Raw genomic sequence first — 19194 nt, 5'->3', positions numbered from 1 at the left:
GCTAGAGAAGCCTGGAAGGTTCCAGGGGACAGGGTGGGTGGGAAGCAGGAAGAACCCATTAACCCAGCAAAGGCCCCTAGGCAGAGGCCTGCCCCTCCCTGCACTACTTTCCCTCCTATACAATGGGAGGGTAGAAGGTGGGTGGCCCAGGGCTCAGACCCTAAGGAAACAGGACAGAGACAATAAGGTGGGGGAGCCATTTTGACTCCCTGATCTCTGTGTGCTTCTCGTGCTTTCCCTGCCTCCTGGAACGACTTCTCCCCCTATTGATTTGCCCTCCTGAAGACTTGAAGGAAGATCTCCTAGATCATGGAATTGCTGGCTGGAAACTCCCCTGTGATGTCCGGGCTAAAACCCACACTCCTTCCCATAGCCAGTGCAGCTCCCCCTACTCTCCTCTCCCTCACCCTACTGATTCCACTCATTTCTTTGTTGTCTCCCAAAGAGCTCAAGTTTTTTCCTGCCACAGGGCCTTTGCATGTGCTGTGCCTGCTTCCTGGGACACCCTCCCAGCTTTCTCCAGGGTGGCTCCTTCCCACCTTTCAGGTCTTGGTTCAAATATCACCTTCCAAGAGAGACCTCCCTGCCCTCTCAGAAAACCTGGACACGTGCGCCCTTGGGATTCGGCCACAGCCCCAATCTGTGACTCCATGACCCTCTGTGCCATCTGAAATGATGTCATTTGATCCCCTGACTATTGTCCACCCCCACATTTGAGACTGTGGGCCCCATGAGGGTGGAGAAATGGTCCCCACTATGACCCCAGCACAGAGTAGGCACCCAGAAATGTTTGTCACAGGAGTCCATGACTTGGGAGGCCACAGAGGAACAGTAAGGGCTTTATTCTGACAAGCCTGGCCTCTCCTCAGGTGCTCCTGCCCCATCCAAGCCCCCTTCTCACTCAGCCCTGCGGAGATCACTCTGGTGGGAGATGGGCAACAGATGACCTTTGGTTCGCAGCTCCCTGGAGGACGAACACACACACGAGATGACATTCAGGCCTCAGCAGGGTTTACAGCAGCGACTGGGAAGGCAATCCCTCCAGCCCACCCCCCACCTCACCATGGACACGTCATCCAGCTTCTAGAACTCAGACACACCCTGGTGGCGGCACTTCACAGCTGTCAGCACAGACCAGATGAGCAGAACGGACACCAGCAGACACACCGCCACGACCACGCCAGGGTTCCTGTGCACCTCGAGGGCCCCCGTGTCACCTGGCGCTGAGGGGAGGAGGCCTGAGTCAGGCCTGGACCCCACCCCTCCCAATGCTGAAACACCCACCAGGGCCCAGAGCTTTTTGAGTCCCTTCCCAGGAAGCTGTGCTCGTGTCCCCCTCCTGCTGCTGCTTCGACTTCTTCAAAGCACAGTTTTGTCCTTTTCCTTCTGAATAGTATCCATCTGTAAGGAATTCATCCAGTTCTCTGTGTGTTTGCTGCCCCCATTGGCCACTCTCGGGGGTTCTTGCAAAGTGAGAAAAATCTAATCTAGAATTCTGGTCCCAAATGCAGCAGCGCTCTGAGGATGCCTGCAAAAGAGGACACTTGGCGACGATGGTTTACATCCTGTGACTTTAAGCAGGTCATTACCCTTTGTGTTTACACTGTTCTTTGAACATTTTTGGAGACGATGTATTATTTGGAATCGCAGATTTTTCTAAACTCCCTAACAATGCTTGGCTTCTCCTGAGCCCCTGGGGCCCTGTGTGGTCACGCTCTGCAACTACCCTACCCTCACTGCCCCCCACTAGTATTCCACTCACCCGGTTCCAGCCACCTCACTCTCCCTCAGATATACCAGGCACAGTCTTACCCCAGGACCTTTTGGTCGGCTGTGCCTGGACTGCTCTCCCGCTAGATACCTGTGTGACTCCCTCCATCACCTCCTTCAAACTGAGACATTTGCTGAACATTCTTTAAAAATTTCAATCCTAGGAATGTCTGGGTGGCTCAGTCAGTTAAACATCTGTCTTTGGCTCAGGTCATGATCCCAGGGTCCTGGGATCGAGTCCTGCATCGGGCTCCTTGCTCAGCAGGGAACCTGATTCTCGCTCTGCCTGTTGCTCCCCCTGCTTGTGCTGTCTCTCTGACAAATAAATAAAATCTTAAAAAAAATTTTTTTTCAAGCCTAGCATGCAGCTCTTGATCTCGGGGTTGTGAGTTCAAGCCCCACGTGCGGGTAAATAAAAGTTTAAAAAAATGTTTTTAATTCAATCCACTTGTATTGACATTCTGACCCCTTATCCTGTTTATTTTGTTCTTTTATAAACAAATATATAATTTACTTATAATCTGTCTCCCAACAAAGCTGTCTCTCACAGGACCTGAGGATACACACTAGGCGCTTAATAAATGTGTATAGACTGAAGAAGGTCTGAAGGGCTTTAGGTGAGACCAGGTAGAGTGGGGAGCAGCCCTTCTCCACATATTCTCAGGTCTGTGTCTCTCCCTGGTGGCCAATCCCAGAACTGCAGCCTGGTACCCCCAACCATTCCCCCAGCCCCAAAACCTCTCAGTACTCACCAGGATGGGTGGTCACAGAGGTCCCATCAGTGGTGGCTGAGGGCATGGAGGAGGGTTCTGTTCTGGAGCTGGGAGAAGTGGAGCTCCAATGCAGGGTTGAGGTGGAGGAATTTGGGGGGCTGGAATGGGAGGTAGGGGGAAGCTCTGAACCGGGGGAGCCAGAACTGGGGTGAGGAGGTTGTGAGAAGGTGGGCTGCAACTCTGGATTTGTGGAACTAGAGCTGGGCGGGGCGGTGGTGGCTGTCTCTGAATTTGAAGAGTTGTAGGGGGTCATGGAGTTTTCCGCTGAACTATGGGCTCTGGCCAGTTGAGTCTGTTAAAAAAGAAACAGGTCCAAAATGGAGTCACTTGTGCTAAGCCCCACATCAGCAAACCAAGGCTTAATACCTGATCTAATTACATTTGCCACCTCTCCCACAGAAGTGTGACCTCTACCCCGTCAATCTGGAATGACCTGGTCAGCGCTTGGGAGATGATCTGCCTGATAGACTCCCCCCCTCCGCTTTCCCCCCAAGGAAGGTGAACTTGCCTGTAACAATCCACCCTTTGCCAGAAACTTCCTTTCTCTTCCCCCTTCTGCCCATAAAAGGCTTCCATTTCATATAGCTCCTCAGAGCTCTTTTCTATCTGTTAAGATGGGCTACTGCCCAATTCATGAATCATTAAATAAAGTCATTTTTTTTAAGATTTTATTTATTTATTTGACAGAGAGAGATAGCCAGCGAAAGAGGGAACACAAGCAGGGGGAGTGGGAGAGGAAGAAGCAGGCTCCCAGCGGAGGAGCCCGACGTGGGGCTCGATCCCAGAACGCCGGGATCACGCCCTGAGCCGAAGGCAGACGCTTAACGACTGCGCCACCCAGGCGCCCTAAATAAAGTCATTTAGATCTTCAAATTTACTCCATTGAATTTTGTATTTTAACAAGCATGTCTCTAAACTCATGGCTCTGGGGTGGATGGTAGAGCCTGTCTCTGCACTCGGAGGGCTGAAGTGGTTGGTGGATGTTTCCACTGAACTGGGGGAGCTGTAGCTTGGAAGCTGGCTTCTCCATCCCACTCGCCAAGAGCACCAAAAAAATAACGCTATTGACCTTGAGGGGAGGGGATGGCTAGGAACGGAGGGTGTGCAGGGCCCAGCCCCAGCCCCCGCCCCTCTCTGGATGTTGATTTCTTTATTATCCCAGATAGTAAACACCTGCCTCTCACGAGACTTGGAGGATTTAGTGCACCACGTGAGCGCCCAGTGGGAAATCGAGGTGCCCTTGTCTGAAGTCCCACAGCCAGAGTTCCAGGCCAGGTCAGACCCTCCCAGCCCGCATTCTTGCTTTAGGCTTCTAGAGGCCCTCTGAACCCAGGCAGCATGCAGGGGAGCTCTTTCTCTTCCTCCTCCCTCCCTCCCTCCCTCCCTCCCTCCCTTCCTTCCTTCCTTCCTTCCTTCCCTCCTTTTTTTTTAATTAAGTAAACTCTACTCCCCATGTGGGGCTTGAACGCATGACCCTGAGATCAAGAGTCGCATGCTCCACCAACTGAGCCAGCCAGGCCCCCCTGGGGAACTCCTTTAAACCTTCTGGGATTCGGTTTGTCTGTAAAATGGACATCACGGCAAGTCTGAGCTTCTGAGCGCTCACACAGGTCTGGCACCTCGTGGGTACTCAGTGACACTCGGCTACATAGATCCACTCCGAGCTCCCAGGGAGAATCAGCCCTGAATCTTCACCAGGTACCTGGAAGTTCCCCAAGGCTACACTTAGAACTTAAATGAGGGCCTGGCTCCGAGGCCTGGGCTCTGGGAAGAATCAGTGGATAGTTCTCTGGGAATCTACGCTGCTTTGTTCCAGCCACTCCCTGGCTCCTACCCAATCCCAGGCACTCAGCCCAGGAGCTCAGGGTGGGTAAATGTTTTGTGGGCCACCTCCCACAGTTACTTCCCAGTTCTGGGCTCCTAGGCACCCTAGTGGTTTGCCAGTTCATTCATCAACCGCTCCCTGCCCCACCCCATCCACTCTGCCCTGGGAGAATCTGTATTCTCTCTTCCTCTCTTGCCTAACCCCAGGCAGCGAAAATGGCGGAAGTAACATCCCGTGCTGGCCCCAGGAGGAGGCTGGGTCTACCCACAGGCACCCCCCCACACACACACCCAGTTCTCTGTCCAGTCTCCCAGGCTCTGTGGGGATGACCCAGAAGTCTAGAAGAGGCACTGTGCCCTGGCCTGATGTCATTCCCATCTTACAGATGGGGAACTGAGGCTCAGAAGGGCAGGGAGTCTGGCCCCAGGTGACTGGGAAGGTGGGAAGAGGGCCCCTTAAGGACCTCCAAGGAGTCAAGGACGAAGAGGCCAGCCTCCCCAAACTGCTCCCTATCACTGAGGAATTTCTGCTGAAATCAGAAGACGACTCAGGGCCACAGTGGACCCCCAGCCAAACCAGGACCCCAGGGAGCCAAACTTTTAAAGCGAACTGAGGAATAGCAGCGGGCCTTGAAAGAAGGGGGGGGGGGACACAAGTTCTCCTGAGTGCCCGGCACAGGGTAGGCAGGTGCTTGTGAGCCACGGGAGACTCGACCAGAAGGTGAAGTGCGGCTCTTTCCATGCACTGTACCAGGAGTCTGCTTTGCCCAGAGATTCCTAGACCAGGAGGCTGGCAAGAGCCAAGTCCACTGGTTCAAACCTGGGCCTGGCACAGCTGGGAGACTTGTCTTGCCTGAGCCCGTTTCCCGAGCTCTGCAATGAGGGTAAATGCGGCGTCTTCGGAACGGAGCTCTTGCCTGCAGAGCTCTGGTCCCGTGCGCAGTGGCCTCCACTCATGACAGTCCGGGTTTGGGGCTGGGGCGTGGGGTCCAAGAGAGCAATGACTTGGTGGGAGACGGAGGGCCGGGGGAGGAGGGTCCATGTTCAACTCTTCTGCACCCTGGGAACCGGCTTACAGGGCAGCAGATGGAAATTGTCAGGTGCCAAGAATGTCTCCTGGGAGCCATAAATAGCATAAGTGGCCAGGAAGTGAGGCCTCGTGTCTCCCCCCCACCCCCCACCCCCCGAGCATGGCGCTGGGGTCCTCACTCCTCCTGTGGCGGCTGGCTACAAGACACCGAGGTTTGCAGTAGAACCTTGGCCTGGGTATGGAGGCCCCACTAGCCTCTGGCTGGCTCAGCTCCCGCTGGGATGGTGGGACTGGCAGTCTTGGGGCTGGGGCTGGGGGCTGCAGGCATGGTGGCGCCCCACCTTGCTTCTGAGAGGAACGGCCCTTCTTGTTTGGGGGGAGGCGGGAGGAGGGCAGGACGACCAGTGCGGCCTGAGGGAGGAGTCCAGAAGCCAGGTGTGTAGCTGGGCCATGGGGCCATGTGTCCCTGAGCCAGCTTCCTGGAAGCCGGGCCTCCTCCTTACCTGTTCTTACCTGCGCAGATGACAGTGAAGAGAAATTCCCCGACAATAGCATGAGCACCAGCAGCAGAAGTGGCCGTGGCAGCTGGGAGCCTGTCATTCCGGGGCAGGGGCGGCCAAAGGCGGGCTCCGCACAGGTGTGTGGCCAGGTGCCTGCTGTCCACACCTGCATGCCCAGGCGCACCCTGCTGGCGGCCTGCGGGACTGCGCACAGGCGGGGCCTCCAGACTCAGGGTCTCTGGGGGCTGCCACTTACTGTTCACCGGGGTGTCACTCCTGCCGCCCTCTCCACCTGGATCCCCCCACCTCTCCTAAAAACCGCACCTGGACCGTGACCCTGAAGCCCTCAAACTCTCCCTCTCCCCTCAAGACATTCCTGCCCCCCTGCAGTTCCCCTTCCCCTCCACTCTGTGGTCCCCTCCACAGCTGCCCCAAACCCATGCCACCACCCTCCTCTGCCCCTCCTCTGCCCAGGCTGCCCCCTCTGGGCTGGCCCCCTCCCTCCCTCCCTCCCTCTCTGCCCTGTTCCTGCCCCTGCAGGCTGGGTATAGCTCTATTGGGCTCTCTCTCACCCAAAGCCAGGGGTGAGAGACAAAGGTGGGGTACACTTCCCAAATCAGGAAGTGGCTGGAACTCCCTAGCATTTCCTGAACGAGGCACCCATGCATGCGCCCGTAGAATTTTCTAGGGCCAACAAACTCAGGGTGGCCATTTTAGGCCAGGTCCCCAGACACTGGCTTCTGGAATGTGCTGGGGACAGCTTCCATCCGGAACTGCCTGGACCCCACCCCATTAGCCGTGGATAAATACAGCAACATATGTGGGGCTACACGGTTGGCCTTGACCTCCAGAAAAGGCTCCCCATCCCAGCCACAGACCCCATGTACCAAGTGCATGGGTGGAGGCTTTAGGGCCCCTCCCATCCAGAATGTTCCAGAGCCTCCCAATTCCCTCCCCCCTCCCCCAACCATGCCCAAGACACCCCCATGAGCACAGGTGCACCAAGACCCAGGCTGTGGAGGGCTTTATTCGTTAGACCCAGAGAGCCACACTGCCCCTCCCCTGGTGTCCCCCCACCACCGGTGAGCCAACAGTCCTAGACCCCTGGCCACTGCATGTGCTGCGGGTTGTCCCACGCGGCTGGTCCCAAGAGCGCTTCCGTAGTGAGGGAGGCCCGGGTGTGATGGCCGCGCCAGGTGGCCTGAAGCATCCTGGCGGCCATCTGCTGCTGCTTCAGCCGACGGCGCACAGTGAAGCCCCTCCAGGCCGACTGGATGGCCGTGGCGGCCTTATTCTGGCGACGGGACTGCTGGGGGCTCCGGGAGGCCGTCAGGGTGCCGCAGCCCCACGGCATGCCAGCCTGGACTCTGGAGCCCCGGCCCATGCCGTGCACCACCCGAGTGGGCAGGGTGTGGCCACACATGTGGCACGTGCGGGGGCTGGACCCCACGAGCATCACCACACTGGGCGGGCTCCCCAGCCTGGGGCTCAGGGACTGGCAGAGGGGGCAGATGTGTGGCTGGCAGGACTGGAAGCAGCGGTGGTCCGACGCGGACTTGGTCCTGCTGTCCGTCTTGGTCCACATGCCTGGGAGCATCAGTGGCTGGGTTTGGTTCCGGCGAGTGCAGAAGCCTCGCCACGTGGCCTGGATGGTGGTGGCAGCTTGAGAGAGCCGGGCCAAGTCCCGCCGCACGCGGTAGCCGCGCCAGGCAGCCTGGATGATGACGGCCCACTGATGCCACACCCTGATGGTCCGGCGCACCAGGTAGCCGCGGGCACATGCCTGGATGGTGACCACAGCCCGGATGATGACCTTCTCCACAGCCTGCATGGACGCCACCAGCTCCCCCGACTGTCTGGGATCCACCGCTGCCTCTCTGCCCACAGTGTCCCATGGCACAGAAGCCCTGGCCAGGTCCCAGGCGCCACCAGGGGCCGCAGCGCCGTTCGTGGACCTGACCGCTCCACTGAGGACGGCAGAGTCCCATGCTGGGCCACCAGCTATGCCAGCGTCCACGGGGCCCTGGAGTACAGCGGGAGTCAGGGAGGCCCTGTGACTGTCCACAGGAGCCACGGCGCTATGGAAATCCCGGGACCCCTGCATCGACTCCGGAGTAAAAAGGGGCCTCCGGGAACCATCCGGGGAAGACTCATAGCCCAGAGACACCCTCCGAAACCCCGAGGGCAGCCTAGGGGTGCCCATGTTGTGCGTCACCTCAGCGGCGTGGATGATGGGTGTCACAGCCCGTGGTGCGCTCTTGGAATGTTCGGGACTCCCCTGGGAGGACCTGGAGGTGTGTTCCTGCACTTCATGCAAGGGCACGACCCTGGCTACATTACTGTCTAACATGTCTGAGACAAGACAACCATGCATGGACCTATAGGATTTTCTAGAGCCAAGAAATTTGTGGCTGCTTTGAGTCAGGTCCCCAGACACTGGCTTCTCGTGGGCCCTGGGGACTGCGTCTACCTGGAACCCACCAGATGCCACCCCACCAGCCGTGGGCGGATACAGCACATGCGAGGCCTTGTGGGTGGTCCCTGACCTCTGGGAAATGTTTGGGGTCCCCATCCCAGGTATAGACCCTGGGTGCACACCAAATTCCATAGTACTGGTGTGAGCCAGCTTGGGTGACCCCGAGACTACGGGAGAAGCCCCCATCTTGTGGGCATGGCCCTGGGGCACCATGTGAGTCACCGAGGGGGTCTGGGGCACCATGTGAGTCACCGAGGGGCTCTGGGGCACCATGTGAGCCACTGATGCCCGTCGAGCCAAGGGGGCCCCAACAGCCTTGACAGACTCCATGTGCACACTGGGAACCCTGCTAGCAGTCACAAAGTGGGAATTGGGGGTCCCCCAACTAGTTGCCGACCTCTGCTGCAGGGTTGGGGTGCTGCCACCAGCCACGGAGTGCTTGGCAAAATTCAGGGACTGGGGCGGGGCAGGAGCCATGCCACCAGTCAGTGACTTGGTCTGGCTGGGAACCAGCTCCTCCAACAATGGCCTTTGACCGTCGGGAAGGAACTCGTGGCTGTGGCTAGTGTCGGCTGACAGGGGACTATGGGACATCCATTGGGTTGCGTCAAGGACCACGGACTCCGCACTGGATACGGACACCTGGGACACAGCCTTGTTCAGGTCCTCTGGTTTCGTCATGGCCTGGTCATCTGTGGTCTCAAATGGCATCATCTCAAGACCGTGGCTCAACTGGGCGGCTCTTTGCAGAACCGTGGGCTGTGGGTGTACCCGCCTGGTTGTGCCGCTAGCTTCCAAGGCCTGGGGATGCAGTGGAGCCAGGCCAGTGGCATGGGATGCCTGGAAGGGGGCTGTAGACCGTTCCCCAGCCAGGGCTCCATGGTAAGGACGGGGAGTGATCCCGACCAGCAGGGACCCCTGGGGAAGGCTCTGGGCCACATTTCCAACTGTGGACAGCAGGCCAGCTCCATTATCCGTGGACCCTAGGATCAGGCCCTGGTTCAGTCCACCAGCATCTATGGCTGGAACTACACTAGAGGCCACAGACCCAGGAGAGACCCTTGGGTCCATCCCACTCTCCACTGAACCTGGGATCAGGCTTGGAGCAGTGAAACTAACTGACGGTCTTAGGAAACTTTGTCTCTTCCCACCAGCCCCAGATGTTGCCATCAGACTGGGGGGCGCCCCACTAGCCACAGAACCTGGAGGAAAGTTCTGGGCCACAGCACTGGCCACAGGATCTGGAGGAAGACCCTGGCCCACGCCGCTGATCACAGATCCTGGGGGAAGGCTATGGCCGATACCATAGATCACAGACCCTGCAGGAAGGGTCGGAGCCACACCATCAACCACGTAACTGGGCGGAAGGTGGGGAGGCACACAACTGATCACGGACCCTGGAGGCAGGCTCTGGCCCACGCCCCTGATCACAGACCCTGGGGGAAGGCTGGGGGCCACACCACTGGCCACGGTACCAGGGGCCATAGCTGTGGTCATCCTACTGGCTACAGAACTTGGCACCAGGCCACTAGCTGCGTCCATCATGGGCTCTGGGCTGAAAGCATTTGCTTGTTTGTAATCGGGTGCCACAATTGTGGACACAGAAGGATGCTGGTGGTTCAAAGATACTGGGAGATCAACATCGACCTGAGACATGTCGGGGCCTGCACTGGCCTGAGAAAACTTGAATGGACTCATACCCAGTCTGTTGGGCCCTGAAGTCTGAGAGAAACCAGGGCCCACCTCTGAGGCTTGCTCATGAATCAAAGGGGCACCTGCCACAGGGACCGGGGATGTAATGGGAGCCACGCCACTGGCCACCTGAAACTGGTTTGGGCCCATACCAGTCGCCATACTTCTCTGGCACATGCTCCCTGTCATGCCTGGAGATACAGGCCCTGGAGACATACTCAGGAACATACCAGCAGCCAGGGTCCCCCGAGACATATTCGGGAACATGCCAGCAGCCATAGCGCCCGGGGGGATGCTTGTAGCCATGCCCCGGAACAGAACCCCAGGATATATACTAGTTCCCTGGTCTAGACAAGAGTCCTCTCCACTAGCCCCAGATGCCTGGCAGAGATTCGGGGCTGAGAGAGTGACAGCAGAACGTTCAGGGATGTTTGGGTGCCCCCCACTGACACCGAGTGGCTGATGAAACGCCAGGGACACCTCGCTAAACTCAGAGACCTGGGGGTTTGAGGCCACCCCACCAACCATTACAGAATCTTGATGGGGGGCCATCCCAGTGGCTACAGGTGACTGGCTCAGATCTCGGCCCGTGCTGCCAATGGCAGCAGAATATGGGGTACTCAAGGGGACTTCGGTCACAAATGATGGATGACGCCAACTAGGGCCCACTGCATTCACCCTTGATGGTAGATTTGAACCCACCTTAGGGGCCCAACCTGCCTGGCTGGCTGCACAACTGGTACCACCAATTACAGATGCCTCGAAGAGGCTGAGGGGCCCCCGATTGGCCACAAATGGCTGGGCTAGGCTGGGGGCCACCCCACCGGTCATAGATGCCTGGGCTAGGTTGGAGACCATCACACAAGCCACTGATGGCTGGGTGAGGCTGGGGGCCACCACACAGGCCACTGATGGCTGGGCGAGGCTAGGGGCCACCACACAGGCCACTGGTGCTTGGGCTAGGCAGGGGGCCACGCCACCCGTCACTGATGGTTGCTCTCTGGTGGGAGCCATCCCATCAGTCATAGATGGCTTAGCTAAGGTGAGGGCCACCGCATCGGTCACAGATGGCTTAGCTAGGCTGGGGGTTACCCCACTCATCATAGACAGCTTAGTTATAGATGGCTTAGCTAGGCTGGTGGCCACCCCACCAGTCAGAGATGCCTGTTTTAGGTTTGGGGCCACCCCACTGGTCATAGATGCCTGAGCTAGGATGGGGGCCACCCCACCGGTCACAGATGGCCGGGCTAGGTTGGGGGCCACTCCACCGGACATAGATGCCTGGGCTAGGCTGGGGGCCACCCCACCGGTCACAGATGTCTGGGCTAGGCTGGGGGCCACCCCACCAGTCACAGATGCCTGGGCTGGGCTGGGGGCCACCCCACCGGTCACAGATGCCTGGGCTAGGCTGGGGGCCACCCCACCAGCCACAGATGGCCGGGCTAGGTTGGGGGCCACGCCACGGGTCACAGATGGCCGGGCTAGGTTGGGGGCCACCCCACCGGTCACAGATGGCCAGGCTAGGTTGGGGGCCACCCCACTGGTCACAGATGGCCGGGCTAGGTTGGGGGCCACCCCACCGGTCACAGATGGCCGGGCTAGGTTGGGGGCCACCCCACCGGTCATAGATGGCCGGGTTAGGTTGGGGGCCACCCCACCGGTCATAGATGCCTGAGCTAGGCTGGGGGCCACCCCACCGGTCACAGATGGCCGGGCTAGGTTGGGGGCCACCCCACCGGTCACAGATGTCTGGGCTAGGCTGGGGGCCACCCCACCGGTCACAGATGGCTGGGCTAGGTTGGGGGCCACCCCACCGGTCATAGATGCCTGGGCTAGGCTGGGGGCCACCCCACCGGTCACAGATGGCTGGGCTAGGTTGGGGGCCACCCCACCGGTCATAGATGCCTGGGCTAGGCTGGGGGCCACCCCACCGGTCACAGATGGCCGGGCTAGGTTGGGGGCCACCCCACCGGTCACTGATGGCCCGGCTAGGTTGGGAGCCACCCCACCGGTCACAGATGCCTGGGCTAGGCTGGGGGCCACCCCACCGGTCACAGATGGCCGGGCTAGGTTGGGGGCCACCCCACCGGTCACAGATGGCCGGGCTAGGTTGGGGGCCACCCCACCGGTCACAGATGGCCGGGCTAGGTTGGGGGCCACCCCACCGGTCACAGATGGCCGGGCTAGGTTGGGGGCCACCCCACCGGTCATAGATGCCTGAGCTAGGCTGGGGGCCACCCCACCGGTCACAGATGGCCGGGCTAGGTTGGGGGCCACCCCACCGGTCACAGATGGCCGGACTAGGTTGGGGGCCACCCCACCGGTCACAGATGGCCAGGCTAGGTTGGGGGCCACCCCACCGGTCACAGATGGCCGGGCTAGGTTGGGGGCCACCCCACCAGTCACAGATGGCCGGGCTAGGTTGGGGGCCACCCCACCGGTCACAGATGGCCGGGCTAGGTTGGGGGCCACCCCACCGGTCACAGATGGCCGGGCTAGGTTGGGGGCCACCCCACCGGTCATAGATGCCTGAGCTAGGCTGGGGGCCACCCCACCGGTCACAGATGGCCGGGCTAGGCTGGGGGTCACCCCACCGGTCACAGATGGCCGGGCTAGGTTGGGGGCCACCCCACCGGTCACAGATGGCCGGGCTAGGTTGGGGGCCACCCCACCGGTCATAGATGCCTGAGCTAGGCTGGGGGCCACCCCACCGGTCACAGATGGCTGGGCTAGGCTGGGGGCCACCCCACCGGTCACAGATGGCCCAGCTAGGTTGGGAGCCACCCCACCGGTCACAGATGCCTGGGCTAGGCTGGGGGCCACCCCACCGGTCACAGATGGCTGGGCTAGGCTGGGGGCTAACACACGAGTCACAGATGGCCGGGCTAGACTGGAGGTCACCCCACTAGTCTGAGATTTCTGGTCTAGGCTGAGGTTCACTGTACAAGGCATAGATGGCTCAGTTAGGCTGGGGATGACCTTACTAGCCATCGATAATTCAGATGGGCTGGGGGTGACCTTACTGACCATAAATGGCTGGCCTGGGTTTAGGGCCACCTTACCGACTACCGATGGCTGGGATAGGCTTGAAGTCAGCCTAGCAGCCGGGGATGGCTGTCGATAGATGGTAGGAACCACATTATCCAAAGACAGACTTCTGGTCAGTCCTGTCCTGTAGGATATCTGGGATAACTTTTCCTTCGGACCCATGGAGCTCTGGCCTGAGGACATATCCTTCTCATCCTGGTCATCTGAGCCCCAGCGGACACTCAAGGTCACGTGGCCGGACACTGAGCTGTGGTGCAGAATGGGGACCAGCTCTGAGCCTGCGGACGGCTGGTGGTACAGGTTTGGAGTCGTATGTCCCCAACCTACTCTCTTGGTTTCTTCCCTGTCTCTAGGCCTCCGGGGCCTCCCCACAGCCTCTCCGGAGAGGAGGGTATCTAGATGGCTGTCCCCATCCAAGCTGGCCTCCCAGGACTCCTCCTCCACCAGGTCGACAGCAGTCAGACTGGCCACAGACATGGTGGAGAGGCTGAGCGAACTGCAGCTAGGCAGTGAGCTCTGGGAGTTACTCACATTCGGGCCATAGTCCGTGGAGTCTTGGGAGAGGCTTCCAGCCATGTCATTGTCTGAACCCTGTGGCAAACTGGCCGCCAGTTCATGGAGGATATGGCCCGTCACTTGCTCCGGTGGGCAGCGCGCACTGGAAAGGGTGCCCTGGGTTCGGTTCCTCTCCTGCCTGGGGACGGCTGCACGGGAAAGGGTGCGCGCGAACCTGCTGCCTGGGGAGGCTAGGAACATGCTGGGATCCGCCTGCGTCTTGAGTGCCCAGCGGTGACCAGGAGCCATGGAGCCGGGCAGGAGACCTAGGGTTATGTCACTGGCCTTGGGGGTCTGGGGTTGGGTTAGGGACACTCTGCTCACATTGGCAGCCCTCAGCAGACCTGGGGTCGTCTTACTGATCCTCTCCCTAGTGCCCATGGAGGCCCGTTTGTGATTTGGGGACTGAGTTTTCTGCACGGTCTCCTCACGGACCACGGATGGCTGTCGCGGAGCTTTGGTAGCTGAGGGTCGGTGCATGCTGGAGGGCACCTTGTTGACCCCGGAGGACTGACACCAACAAGCAGGTCCCCCATAGGCAGCGGCACACTGGTGGGGGTGCGAAGCTCTCCCACCACCCGTGGTGCGGGGACGCGTCCCTGAGGCCACCCGGCCCTCCCCTGACAACACCCACGGCCGTGGGGCCACCCTGCTGACCGCATGTGGCTTATGGGAGCTCGGGGCTGTGCCACCAGCCACCACCGATTGCTGGCTGGTGCTCGGGCCCACACCATTGGCAATGAGTGGCTGCCACAGACTGGGGGGCAGCTGCTGGTGGGGCGGCTTGGGCAAACTGGGGCCTGTGTCACTCTCCATGGGGCTGAGATCCAGTGCCAGTTCACTGGCCCCTGGGGGAAGGCATACGTTTTCCTCACTGACCTCAGGGCTCAGAAACAGGTCTGAGGATGAGGCCCTGCTGGACTCCGTCTCCCATGATAAAGTGGGGTCCAGGGCAGCGATCAGGGGATACTGATGAATGGCGGTGATCACTCTACGAGCTAGGGAGGCACCCACAGAGACCACCGGTGAGCAGGGTGACCCCCTGAGCATGGCCCCATCCCCCATCTCTTCCAAGAACCCGGCAGGCCAGCCTGTGAAGAAGCCCTCCCAGGCCCCGTCCTGGGGAACCCTGACCTTGCTGGACTGTGGTCTCAAGGGCCCTAGGGCGGGCCCCCACGCGACCGATGGGCTCCCCCTGTAGTCCACCTCCACCGGGGCCGGGATCACAGTCATCTTGCTTCCTGCTGTTTTCGAGGTGGCCTTGGGGAGGACAACACCAGTCCTCAGGGCCGCCTGAGACAAAGACTGGCTCAGGACAGCGCCCAGCTCCCCCTGACACAGGGCTTGGCTCAGAGCGGCCCACTCTTCCTCCGTCAGGGCCTTGCTGAGCACGTCTGCCAGTTTACCCTGCTTGGCCTTGGTGAGTTCCGCCCGCAGCTCACCGGGGGACAGGGTGCGGGACAGCGCGAGGCCCAGCTCACCCCAGGATAGCACTTTCATCAGCGCCGTGCCCAGCATGCCCTGGGGCAGGGCCTTGGCCATCGTGGGGCCCAGCACTTTCTTGGACAGGGCCTGGTTCAGGGCTGCCCTCACTTGCCCCTGGGAGAGGGCTTTCGCCAATAGGGCACGGAGGTCCTCCTGGGAGCCCAGTTCGGCAGCCAGCTCAGCACATAGGGAGGCGAGCTGGGAGGCGGCCAGCTCTTCCGGGCAGGGTGTGGTAGGGCTGGTCATGGGTGACTGGGCCCGGGTAGCCCCGCTATCACCCCAGGACTCAATGTGACATGCGGGGTGTCCGGCAGATGCCAGCAGAGGCACCAGCATGCTCTGGGTCTCGGAGGCCCCCTGGCGTGGGCCCTGGGTGGCTTTGCTCTGTGCATAGCTGTGGGGCTGGATCTGGGTCAGTCTGTCCTCTGGCTTGGTTCGGGACAGAGTGCCAAGGGCACCAGCATGCTGGCAGGACTGGGTGGAGGCCTTGAACCCGGCCAGGAGTGGGTGTGACTGGGTCTTGTTGCTGAGCTCTGTAGTTTGGTGGGCCGTGTAGAGGCACTTGGCTGTTTCTGTGACCAGCTGGGCCTGGGACTGCACCTTGGTCAGCCCGGTGGGCAGATGTGCTTGAGATTGGACCTTTATCACTCCTGTGGCCAGATGTGCCTGGGACTGTGCCTTGGTCACACATGTGCCCAGATGTGCAAAGGACGGAGCCTTGGCCAGCTTGGCAGGTGGATGTCCCTGAGACAGGGCCTTGGACAGACATGGGCCCAGATGGGCCTGAGCCTGAGTTGTGGTCAGCCTGGCGGGTGAATGTGCCTGGGGCAGGGTCTTGGACAGACAGGTGCCCAGATGTGCCTGGGGCAAAGCCGCAGTCAGCTCGGCAAGCAGCTGTCCCTGGGACGAGGCTGTGGTCGAATAGGTGGCCAGCCGTTCCTGGGGCAAGGCCTTGGCCGGACATGTGGCCAGCTGTGCCCGGGGCAGGACCACGGCTGTTTCTACGGGCACATACACCTGGGACTGAACCTTGACATCTGCCCTCAGGTGTGTCTGTAATGAGGACTTGTTCCTGTCCTCGGCTACTTTCACCCAGGGTGAAGCCCGGGGCATTTCAATGGCCACGCTAGTACTGGACACTGTTTCCATCTTTACCTGCTTCTGGGAGAAGGCCTTCATTTTTTCGGCTTCCGAAGGAGGCCTGGCTGGAGCCTTGGGGGCCCCAGCAACCAGATGTGGTGGGGGAAAGTATTTGACCTTTCCATCAGCCAGGTACGACTGAGAGGAGATCCTGACCGTTCCTGCTGTCTGCTTTGCGTTCACCACAGCCTTGGCCTTCGGTCCGTTCAGACACGTGTGGGATGAGGCGTTGGGAATGCCGGCTGCCGTGGCTGCTGGAGATGAAGACTTCAGATTTCCAGCTGCTGAAGGTGGCAGGCATAGGGTCCTGAGGATGGCGGCCATTGAGCGAAATTGGGCTGGGGTTTTGGTGACCATGGCTGCCAGACGCGTCTGGGGAGGGGTCTTGGTCACTGAGGCCCCTGGGAGCGTCTGAGATGGGGTCTTGGCCATGGCCGTGGCCGGACACGTCTGCAGCGGGGTCTTGGTCATCGGGGCTGCCGGGCGCATCTGGGTTGGAGGCTTGGCCATGGCGGGCACTGGGCATGTCTGGGGTGGAGCCTTGGTCATCGGGGCCACAGGCCGTGTCTGGGCTGGGGGCTTGATCATCGAGGCCAAAAGGCATATCTGCGGTGAGATCTTGGCCATCATGGCTGCCGGCCGTGTCTGGGGTGACGTGATGGTCATTGAGGCTGTTGGTCGCATCTGGTTTGGGGTCTTGGACATCGGGGCTGCTGGGCACGGCTGGGGTGGGGTCTTGTTCACCATGGCCGCCAGGCATGACTGAAGTGGGGTCTTGGTCATGGTGGCTGGTTGGGATGTCTGCGGTGACGTCCTGGCCATCGCGGCCACCGGGCACGTCAGCGGTAGGCTCTTGGCCATCGGGGCTACCTGGTATGTCTGGGGTGGGGCCTTGGTTATTGTTACCGTGGGCGCCGAGCACGGCTGGGGTGGGGTCTTGTTCATCATGGCCGCCAGGCATGACTGGAATGGGGTCTTGGTCATCGCAACTGCAGGGTACGTCTGGGGTGGGGTCTTGGTCATCCGGGCCGCTGGGCATACCTGGGGTGGGGTCTTGGCTATTGTTACCGTGGGTACGAGGCATGGCTGGGGTGGGGTCTTAGACATCGCGGCCACCGGATACATCTGGGGTGGGGGCTTGTTTATCACAAGCGTTGGGCCTGTCTGGGGTGGGGCTTTGAGGACCTCCGTTTCCACGTGGGCCTGGGTCTGGGTCTTGAGCGATCCGTGAACCGCCTGGGCGTACCTCCCACATGGCGGCGGCCCTGGGGCTCCTGCCTTGCTGGCTCTGGCAGTTACTTGCTTGGTCTTCACCGTGTCCCCTTCTACGTGGACAAGGCAGGCATTGCGGATGGTTCCCGTCAGCGGGCACGGGTGGCACTTTGCATCTAGACTCGCCGGACATGGATGTCTGATGGCAACGGTCTGGTGTGGCAGGAAGGTGACGCTGGGGCCCCCAGGGGCGCAAGGAGCCTGCGTGCCAGGGTGTGGGGCACTCTGGGTCTGCAGCAGGGCCAGCTGGTGGGTGCAGGCGGCCAGGCTGTCAGAGGAAGGGAACTGGGTCTCCTTGCTCACCATGACAGGCTGGGCCAGAGGGGGCTTGCCCTCTCCTGGATGCTGGAACCGCACCTGCTGGGGGGCGTGGTAAGGGATGTCGCCCTCCTCCACGCTCACTTTTTTTTCCACTGACTTGCCAGACCGGAGGAGACGCCGGGTGTTGAAGCGCCGCCAGGCCTCCTGGATGGCCTTGGCTGCCATCATCTGGGAGATCAGCTTTTGCCGCAGCCGGTAGCCCCTCCAGTTGGCCTGGATGAGGGTGGCCGCGCGGGACAGCATCATGTCCATCTCATCCACCAGGACGTTCTTGAAGGCCTGGCTCTCGACCACAGCCCGCAGGCGTGGGATATGACGAGGCACCATCTTGTCCTTGTCATGCTGTTGCAGAAGGGTCTCCCTGGACGCAGGTGGCTTGTGCTGAGGCTGTGGACAAAGTGTCCCTGCTTTGTCTTGGAGATTGGAGACGGACTGGGGCTGGTAGAGGCTCTGCCCACCGGGTGACAACTGTAGCTGTGTTGCTTCCTGCATTGTCTTGGTTCCTGGGCGGGTCAGCTCTGCCTGTGGAGGGGGGCAGAGAGGCGGACAGGGAGTGGGATCACACAGACGAGAGGTCTCCTGGCTGGAGCAAGCACTCCAGGACCCACAGCTGCTCGTTCCTGACACCTTGCTACCTTCCTCGTCTCCTTTGCAGGCCCCCTCTCTCCCAGCCACCTGCCCAGGCAGCCTTTGGTACCCATGTCTCCCTCATGATCCTGTGGCCACTTCAACACTGGCAACAGTGCACGTTCTCAGCTGAATGCCCGACCAACTTCTTGCTTTTTGAATTTCCTGTCTATCTGGAGCATACTGTGAATTTAGCACTGATCACACTGTTTTGGAAATTTCCTGTTTGTCTCTGTGTGTGTGTGTGTGTGTGTGTGTGTGTGTGTGTGTGTGTGTTGTTATTTGCCTCTCCCCATTTACTGTGAATTCCTAGAGGGCAGGAACCCTCAGGTCTGAGTCATTTCTGTGTCCCTATCTCAGTCATAGGGCCTGGTGCCAGGCTGTGAACAGGTGAGTGCTGGGTGGGTGGCTAACTTCATAAACGAGTGGCTGAGTGGATTGGAAGTTGGGTAGATAGATGGATGCATGACAACATACTGAATGGATAAATCTGGATCAATGAATGGTGGATGGGTTGGAAAGATGGATAAAGGGTTGTGTGGAAGAATAAATAGGTAAGTGAAGTTAATGAATGAATTGATGAACAGATCAATAAATAAGGAGATGGACACATGGATGGATGGATGGATGGATGGATGGATGGATGGATGGATGATGGATGGATGATGGATGGATGGATGG

General features: G+C 59.9%; 2 protein-coding genes across 2 annotated transcripts; both read right to left on the bottom strand.

Moving 5' to 3' along the window:
- Positions 1-844: 844 nt before the first annotated feature.
- On the bottom strand, positions 845-6040 carry CIST1 (colon, intestine and stomach enriched 1). The gene is made up of 4 exons (XM_087867162.1): positions 5911-6040; positions 2523-2835; positions 1063-1223; positions 845-964 (listed from the first exon to the last, which is right to left on the bottom strand). The coding sequence occupies exons 1-3, from the start codon at positions 5995-5997 to the stop codon at positions 1084-1086; spliced, it is 540 nt and encodes a 179-aa protein (XP_087723288.1). The 5' UTR covers positions 5998-6040; the 3' UTR covers positions 845-964; positions 1063-1083.
- Positions 6041-6991: 951 nt separating this feature from the next.
- IQCN (IQ motif containing N) lies at positions 6992-18384 on the bottom strand. Its single transcript, XM_087867157.1, has one exon. The coding sequence runs from the start codon at positions 18376-18378 to the stop codon at positions 6994-6996; it is 11385 nt and encodes a 3794-aa protein (XP_087723283.1). The 5' UTR covers positions 18379-18384; the 3' UTR covers positions 6992-6993.
- Between the last annotated feature and the right edge of the window lie 810 nt (positions 18385-19194).

Source organism: Ursus americanus, chromosome 14, assembly GCF_024610735.1.
Source record: "Ursus americanus isolate L20-20 chromosome 14, mUrsAme1.1.p, whole genome shotgun sequence".
Taxonomy (NCBI): domain Eukaryota; kingdom Metazoa; phylum Chordata; class Mammalia; order Carnivora; family Ursidae; genus Ursus; species Ursus americanus.
This window is presented reverse-complemented; position numbering and strand designations above follow the sequence as displayed.

Excerpts from the sequence above, each read along its gene's own strand:
- CIST1 (XM_087867162.1), bottom strand. The coding sequence starts at position 5,997 with ATGACAGGCTCCCAGCTGCCACGGCCACTTCTGCTGCTGGTGCTCATG. Across the intron at positions 2,836-5,910 it reads CTTCACTGTCATCTGCGCAG|ACTCAACTGGCCAGAGCCCA; the intron begins GTAAGAACAGGT and ends CTTTTTTAACAG. Across the intron at positions 1,224-2,522 it reads CTCTGTGACCACCCATCCTG|CGCCAGGTGACACGGGGGCC; the intron begins GTGAGTACTGAG and ends TCCTCCCCTCAG.
- IQCN (XM_087867157.1), bottom strand. The coding sequence starts at position 18,378 with ATGCAGGAAGCAACACAGCTACAGTTGTCACCCGGTGGGCAGAGCCTC.